At 58.2% G+C, this 8,536-nt stretch overlaps 1 protein-coding gene across 1 annotated transcript; it reads left to right on the forward strand.

Moving 5' to 3' along the window:
* Positions 1-1,130: 1,130 nt before the first annotated feature.
* Positions 1,131-4,089, forward strand: LOC119112486 (radical S-adenosyl methionine domain-containing protein 1, mitochondrial). The gene is made up of 4 exons (XM_037236683.1): positions 1,131-1,151; positions 2,267-2,440; positions 2,685-2,822; positions 3,817-4,089. Exons 1-4 carry the CDS (start codon positions 1,131-1,133, stop codon positions 4,087-4,089), a joined length of 606 nt encoding a protein of 201 aa, XP_037092578.1.
* Positions 4,090-8,536: the final 4,447 nt, after the last annotated feature.

Here is an 8,536-nt window from a genome sequence, read left to right on the forward strand (position 1 = left end):
ATAATGAGGCCCCTTATTTCCCTTCGGGCAAGTGGCCCTTCGAGTAGAACACCAAGGGCACATTACCGCTTGCGGTCAAGGACTGGAGGTTCACTCCGTCCCATCGAGAAGCGTCTTCTGGCTGCCATTCTAGCGAGACGGGGCGGGATCTCCTGGTCGATCCGGTGGCCATTGGAAGGATATATCATGCCACATTGTTCCCCTCCCTCACACGGGAGGCCTTCTGATCCACACGGTTGGCCCCGGATCAGCACAGGAACCCCCATTGACACAAGAACATCGCTGATCGCCAAAGGTGGTCCAATAATTGTAACACAGGTTCCAGTTCCGTGTTTTTTCCGTTTTCTTCAGAGATATTGAGGAATCCCTGAATGTATATTGTAAATGAAATGGGGTCCTACGCTTGTATCAACAGTTAAAATGCTAATGATTCAGTCAAAATTGATTACCGATAAAAAACTAAACAATGTAGTTTTGAATACACGCGCTCGCAAGTCATAGTAACAACGGGCTGAACGCTGGGCGTTGCAGTCTCCATAGGCCGCGTGGCGTCGGCCTGGAGCTGTAATACTAAGCGATGGTCAGTAAGCAAACGAAAAAGATGACGCGTCTTGAAGAAGATGGCCAGTGAACTAGGTAAATCGTCATGTATATTTAAATGTGGTGCAAAAGTAAGCAAAACACAACCTTAATGTGAAAAGTGGAGGGGCCGCTTAACACTGCTACCCCCCACACCTTGAATAGTGGGTGGGGAGGGGGGGGCATGGCCCACCTGCCCCCCCCCCCCCTACCCCCCCCCCCCCTGTTCCCGCGCCCATGTGCGACAGTGGGCTCATCCAAAATGAAATGTGCCTCAAAGCCTGTCCAGTTGTTGCATCATTCTCTCCAGAATCCCATTTATTTTATTTCAGTAATTATGTAGTAGGTGTCTGAGGGCATCCAGCACAACCAATACCAGGTTATTTGCTGGTCATCTCAGGGCATAAGGCTCACATCAGGTAGAGTTAGGTTATTTAGAATGCCTGGCCTGACCTTTGCAACTGTAGGGCGCTAATAGTGTAGTGGTTGACCTGTCTGTGTTAAGCACTTCATGCGTGGGAAACCAGAGGTACCAGGATCTTTTCCCTGCGATGCCCGCCCTTCCTGCAGGGGTGAGGGGTAGTTGATGCCAGATAGTCCCAGCAGCTGAATTAATGGCGACCTGTGCAATTGTAGCCATCCACCACCTGTCCCTTACCCCTCCCCCTCCCCCCGGTCAATGGCATATGGTGTCCCCCCAGTGAGCATCCATCCTGCACATGGGAACGAGAATACACAGCTGTATTCCAACGTTCAGTGCCCATCTGCATCCAAATTTTGTATGCTTACTGTCATGATACAAATGATATCCCTGACAAATATTTGACAAATTGTGTGGAGTTACATCAGATGTGGAACTTCGGGCCTGTGCTTGCGTTTTTTTTTTGTTGAAACAAACATGATCCTTGCCTAGCATTCACTCGAACAGTCAGAACAGAACAGCACAAACAGGTGCTTACGACCTTTGTCCATCCGAACTTTTGCGCATACAAACGGTTTCATTACGAACTCTCCTCAAACATTTTACCATTCAATCTCTATACCTGCATACTTTTGCCGTTACGAATTTCTGCCATTAAGGTACTTTCTACCCTCCGAACTTTATCCTGACGAATATTAAGCATACATGCTTTACCATACAAACGATCGCCACGCTGACTTTTTTACAACGCGTACGTTTGCCAAAGTGTACTTTTGTCTGCAAACCGCTTGTAATAACTGCTCCATCTACGCTCTCAAAACGGCGATGGCCTGACCTCAAACAATCGCCACTAGCAACTTTATTATTGCCTCCTTGTCATGAGCTGTGTCCTTTGTATGATTATTCGAGCCTGCACGTATACTTTTGTGAGATGACTCGCTCACACAGTTACTCGCCATCACATGCCTGCTGCTTCATGGTAAGCAGTGTCCCGGCGCCCGTCCCGCGTTTGTCTCAGTATACGCCTTATATGCCGCCTGTTTGTTCTAGAAGCCCTGGGAGAGAAGCACGAATTTGTCCCGGGCCCAGTCGTTTAGTATTTAGAGCAATCACACAATGCAATGCTGTAGAGTTTTTGTGAGAGGCCGTTTGTGGCCACCTTTTTGGAACGTGTGTAAGCCCGTGACGTGCAACAGACGCACATTTTCAACGGAATACCTGAAGACCGGATCTGTGTACGTGCACTGGCCGTACTGTGCCAAGAAGTGCACGTACTGCGACTTCAACAAGTACGTGTCGGCTGAGGTGGATCACGAGCGAATGAAGCGGTGCCTGGTGGCCGAGCTCCGCCGCCAGCTGGACAGCTCCTACATAGAGCGGGTGACGTCCGTCTTCTTCGGCGGCGGAACGCCCTCCATGGCTCTGCCCTCCACGGTCGAGGTAGCCATAGCCTGTCGTCTCGTTGCGCGGGCGCTGCTTGGCTTTGCGCTATGCTTTGATCCGACGCGTTACAATAAAGTAAGTAAAGCCATTTGGCCGAAGGTCGATTGCCGTGCTTGCCGTACAGCCCTGTAGCCGAATAATGTGCTGGGATGTCCGTTCGCCCGGCGCGGCCCGATATGTCCATGTTGGAGGTTGATATGCGGCGGCCAGCTGCTGATGGCCGACTGCGCCTGTTTGGAAGGCGGTCGTGTCGTCGCTGCGAAGCCGCTTGACTCCAGGCGCCGAGGTCACCCTGGAGGCCAACCCCACCAGCGCCACCTGCGACGCCCTGGAGGCGTTTCGACAAGCCGGTGTCAACCGACTCTCGCTGGGCGTGCAGGTGTGGAGGGAAGGGAACTACTGCTCAGGGGGGACTGGAGACAGGCGCAGGTCACGGACGCTGGTCACAGCCGTGTCGCCCCAACACTGGCACTGGCCAGGCGACTCGCGAAGGTGACGTACCAACATGGAGCCACCCGCTGCATATCATGGAAGGCTTTACCCCACCAGCCGCCCTCCCCCTCTCCTCCCCCCCCCCCCCCCCGTCGCCGTCATTACTCTGCGCTGCGGTCATGCTCACCTCTGCCGTGACTGAGCACTGCTGACCGATGCCGCCGGCGCCGTTCGCCTCTCCCCGGCGATCGTCGGCGGCACCGGTGACCTCCCCGCCCGCTGGCAGGCTCTGGACGACGCCGAGCTGCGCTGGCTGGGCCGGGACCACACGGCTGCCGAGGCGGAGGAGTGCCTGTGGCGGGCGGCGCCGCTCTTCCCGGGCCGGCTGACAGCCGATCTGCTGATCGGCCGGCCCGACCAGACCGCCGCGCGGCTGCGCGCCGAGCTGCGCCGCCTGCTGCGCCTCTGCCGTCACCACGTGGCGCTGTACCAGCTGACGGCCCCGCGCGGCACGCCGCTGCGCCGCCAGCTGGAGCGCGGCGAGGCACGCCTGCCGGCGGCCGACCGCCAGGCGGCGCTGTACCGGCTGGCCGTCGGCGAGCTGGCCGCCGCCGGCCTCCAGCGCTACGAGGTGGCCAACTTCGCGCGGCCTGGCCACACCGGCCGCCACAACGTGGCCGTGTGGCGCGGCCGGCAGTACGCCGGCGTCGGACCCGGCGCACACGGCCGCCTGGTGGTGCGGCTGCACGGCGCGCGCGTGGCGCACGTACAGACGCCGGCGCCAGAGCGCTGGATGCGCACGGTCGAGGCGGGCGCCGCCGGGTCGGCGCTGGCGCGCCGCCAGACAGCTGGCGAGCTGCGTGCTGAGCTGCTCTGCACGGCGCTGCGCACGCGCCGCGGTCTCACGCGCGCTGATTGGCTGAGCGCCGGCGGCGGCGAAGGACAGGTGGCGCCACCTGCGCGGACACGCTGAGCTGCGCCGTCTGAGCACGCTGCTGGAGGTGTCAGACGAGCGCCTGGCGCCAACCGAGCGCGGCATGGACGTGCTGGATGCACTGTTGCCCGATCTGCTGAACGCGCTCGAGTCGCGCGACGAGCAAGTCACTGAGGACTTGGGCAGGACATCGGTGGCCCTGTCGGGGGAGGCCGCGCGGGGTCTCTGTGACTTGTCGCCGCCCCCGGTCACCAGACAGACTGGTCTCGAGTCACTGTGACGAGCAATGCGTCTTGGAGCCTGATCAGCAACAGTTGCGGTGGCTGGCTATGCGCCGATCCGTGCAGGTACTAGTGTGCAATACACCTCATAGATGGCGGAACACGCCAAACGCTGTCGACACCACCAGGCTGATTGAGATTGCCAAAAGTGAATTATTGGCCGCATAGGAACCAGGGGTATGTGAGGGCTGAGAGCGCTACAGCTGGTTGATGTTGCACTTTTTTGCCGGCCCTCGGGCCGTTTTGTCATCAGCACATACCGGCGGCACCAACCTGCCTAAAGACGTGCAACGGTGAAACTTTGTACGTGGTATGGGAGTCCCTGTCGGGAAGAATGAACTGGTTCGCGACGTCGCTCGTCATACAGTTAAAGTACAGTCATCCGTCCTGTTTCGCATGGATTTGGCGGCAGAAGTGCCGTGGGATATCCACTGAATCGGAGTCCAATAGGGCTACCGCGCACAGACTACTGACGATACTCTGGTACGGTGTCAGCTACCGGAAACCTCACGGAACATATCTGGTTAATTGGTGAGTAGATGCCGTTGTGAGCTGTGTGTGACGTCACGAGCGGTACGTGGCACCACGTTGCGAACTTGCCAGTGTTTGTGTGTGACGTGACTACCGGCTGTGGCGTCGCGGGCATGTTTCTCGGGGTGGTGTTTCCCAATGAAGAGAGGCATATCTTTCGAGGCGTTTGCCACTGGTACCAGGCAAACCGACAAACGCCGCCCAACAGCAAACGGCACCCTGCGCACCCGCGTCTGCGCTGTCTCCGCCTGTCTCCGCGCTCTCGCCGAGCCGTATCTGCTGCTGGCGCTGGTGTTGCCATGACCTTTGCGGTGTGGGGGCCGGCCGACCCACCAGATAGCCCCCACACACAGCGCCGGCGGCAGGGCGGTCGATACGGCCCGGGGTCGGCCGGGCTCTAGCACAGCCCGACGGCGCCGGTCAGCTATTGGTCTGAGCACTCAGAATGACCGCGGCTGGTACTGCTACCAGCCAGAGTGCTCCAATAACGATCCACTGTGACTCGTACCCAAGGCTTTTTGAGAGCCACTGACGTCATGGACCTTGCACTGTTACTATTATCGAAATTGGGCGGTCATAATGACCGCGCCTTAAGATAGCCTCAGAAAACAATTAAGGTCAAAAAATGAAACATGACGTGGCCGGAAGTCGCTGATCTGTCGTGGAATTCACCATAAATGAAATGAGCCCTCGTCAAACTTGTCTTTAATAAGTGACTCATGCTTGGTTGCTCTTCGCCAAACCTGATGAAGTGTTGGGTCTCATTTGGACTGACGAAGCATACACCCCTCATCTGTGCACTCGCTAGGTCCAACCTAGCCTCAGCAAGATTCGACGGGCTCTAGGAAAGGCGGGCTTCAGAGTGCAGCATCCGTACAAAAATGGACGTAATGGTCCTGACGGTGGGCGGTACAGGCGACACGACACCACTCCCCGAGCGGCAGGGGGGCCCACCGTCGGCGGTCCCCACTTCCCACATAACACTCGCGGTGATGGGGACGTGGAAATGGCAGCTGGTCAGCTGGTAGGAGCGTGGGAGGGGGTGCAATTACCCTGAACCTTAACCCGGTGGTGGTGTCGGGGAAAGGAACACCAATAGACAGCGTTTCGAAAGCATTCCGCCGCTGAGCAAATCGACGCTGCTGTACAGCTCAACAAGCATAACCCCTCCAAGCATATGTCTGTAACAGCTGGTGACCTGTTCGAGACAAACCGCGCCAGAGACCCACAGATGCACCTGTCATGGCCGCGCCGACAACGCGCCGTTCATTGCCCCCCAGTACCTGATATGTCCGTGTTTCTCGCTCATGTGCCCGTGTGTGGGGAGGCGCTGCAGACCGCCATCGGAGCCGGGTCTGAGAGGTCATGCACTTTGCCGCTAAGCTCGTGGCCAGCGTCCGCCGCTGCGACCACATTACGCCAGCATTGGAGACGCTGGGACGGTGCAGCGTGGCGGAGATGGTGCACCGACGTGCCTGTGTCGGTGTGTACCGTTCATTGCATGTCGGCGGGGCGCCCACCGATCTTCGCTCGTTTGTCTGTAGGCGTGTGGAGGCCTCCCACTGTCATACAGGAGCCGCGGACCGTGGCAACCGTTCACTGCATCGAGAACGTGTCCGACTGCCTGCCAATCAGCGGCGGTATCCGTACCCGGGTGGCTGCCGCACGGAACTGCTTGCCTCCTGTGGCGGCCCACGCTCCATTACGGCGTGCCTTCTCGCCTGTTTTAAAACTCTGAATTTGTCTTGTAACTTCTGACCTTAGGAATGTCTCTCGCACACCTTTATGTTGTAACGTTCTTGTTAGCCGACTGGGGGCAGAGCAGCCACCGCATGTGGCATTAATAATCGAACATCGCCAGCAACCAGGCATCAACAAGACATTCGAAGAGACACAAGGCTTGGTTGCCGCAGTTTGCCAAGCTCAGCCGGCTGCGCGCGCGCTCGGCGGCCTGCCGCCCGTGGCAAAGTCGCCGGTCGCGACAGACGCGGCTTCCGAGACCCTCCCGACTGTGGCCAAGGTCGGCCGTCCCACCGAACCCCATGTCGGGCAAACCAGCACCCCGTGGCTGCTATCGTCGTCACGCATCGAGGCATTGCATAGAGATTCAACTCACCTTCTCACCAAACACTGACGTGGATTGTCGGGTGTGGGTGCAGCGCAACACCTTCCGTCTTTTTTAAAGGGTAGATGAGTTGCAAACAAGATAGCTCGCGAAACAACCCATGCAAAAATGTGAAGGATGAGGGTACTCACATCCGTCGACTCCTTGTGGAACCGTCCATAAGTTGAATATGGAACACTCGTTATTCTCAGCGCATAGTGACGCGCCACGCTTGGCTGACCCTTGGCCAGCACCGGGGGAGGAGCGCTGTGGCGCGTCTAGGCCGAAGCGTCGTACGATATACGAGATCCTCGCTGGGTGTTGGCTGGGCTGGGCCAGGCTGGGCCTCACTCAGGCTCGGCACGACTCAGACATGCAGCCTCGCCGAACAACAGAGACGGTCCGCTCCCGCATCCCTTGGCGTGTATTAGGCGAAGCGGACGTCACACCGGTGTCACAATGGTACACGACTAGCGGCACAAGTCAGCCCAGACGCAACAGTGACCTGGTCTGCTGCACCGGGGGTGGCGACGGCAGCGGGCAAACCGGTCCCGCTCTCTCAGAGCCGGCGCAGGCCTCACCACCCGCCCGCATCGCATGAGAACGTCTCGACGTGATGGGCACGATGGGGGAGCGACTGCTGCCGAGCCGGAGGGCAGCCACACCCGCACCACCGCTCGCCAGAGACAGAGCATGCACACTGCACAGGCAACGGAAGTCACCGATAAGTAGCAGTCAGTAAGGCAAGATAGGCTGACACCGTTAAAAATACACGGACTTCTAAACCAAAGGGCAATATTTAAGAACACGAGATACAAGGCATTACTGCAAAAATAAGCTACCAGTCACCATTGAATCCTCACTCTCTCACAACGAGAACAATCCCGTAGGGCCGGCATGGCGAGACCCCACGGCTTTGGTCACGTCGGCGTCATGTACCCTGGCTGCGGGCTGTGGCTGTCAATCTGGTTCCCAGAAACATGTAAAAGCACTCCCGCAAAAAAATGAGGTTATTTCGCAGGCGATACCACTGGCCAATCATCATCGGACGACGGCCGCCAATGTCTCGTCAACATAAGTACCACGGCGCGTGCGCGGTGGCCACCACGGCAGCGACGCGCGCAATGTGTGCGGCTCTGGCGCCGCTGCATCGTAACCATTCTGAGCACCGCGCTGAGAGATCGGGAAGGTATTCCAGAAACGAATGAGGTTTCACTGACGCCAGTGAACCGATCAGGACGAAACAGCGCCCGTCTTCGGTAAGATATCGGGCGGCATGACGCATCTCCCGGTCACGACAGTCGCAGCGCTCTCAGAAGCGCCTCCGCAGGCTGCCGGCTGAAAGGGCCGGCTAGCTGCAGCTTCACCGGACCCAGCTCCGGACCCACACTTACTGTCATCGCCGGTTGTTTAAAGCTGCTGCACGGTTTGCAGTGATTGCGCTCCAATTCTAGCTAAATATGAACACCACGCGCTGTGCCCTCGGCGTGCGAGGTCAAATCCTCTGCCTTGCTAAAATACCACCATCTCAAAGAGCCAAGCACCAAGTGCTAGTGTGAGGAATGACGGGTTGCCCTCAATAGAGGCACGATAGAAGAGACTAGACGCGTTGATCCCGGCTTGGACGGTAGACAGATCGACAGTGGAACAGCAGCGTCATCACAGGTCAGCCGGTCACGACGGACCGGGTGCATAACAGGTGACCGCACCACAACCAGCCGCCTGCGGGTAGGTCAGACCGGCGCTCATCACGCCGCCGTACCGGGGCCCGGCTACAGACGCCCGACTCCCCTCGGCCGTGAACGGGGTAA

This window comes from Pollicipes pollicipes, unplaced genomic scaffold, assembly GCF_011947565.3.
Source record: "Pollicipes pollicipes isolate AB1234 unplaced genomic scaffold, Ppol_2.1 Scaffold_7261;HRSCAF=8764_pilon_pilon_pilon, whole genome shotgun sequence".
NCBI lineage: Eukaryota > Metazoa > Arthropoda > Thecostraca > Pollicipedomorpha > Pollicipedidae > Pollicipes > Pollicipes pollicipes.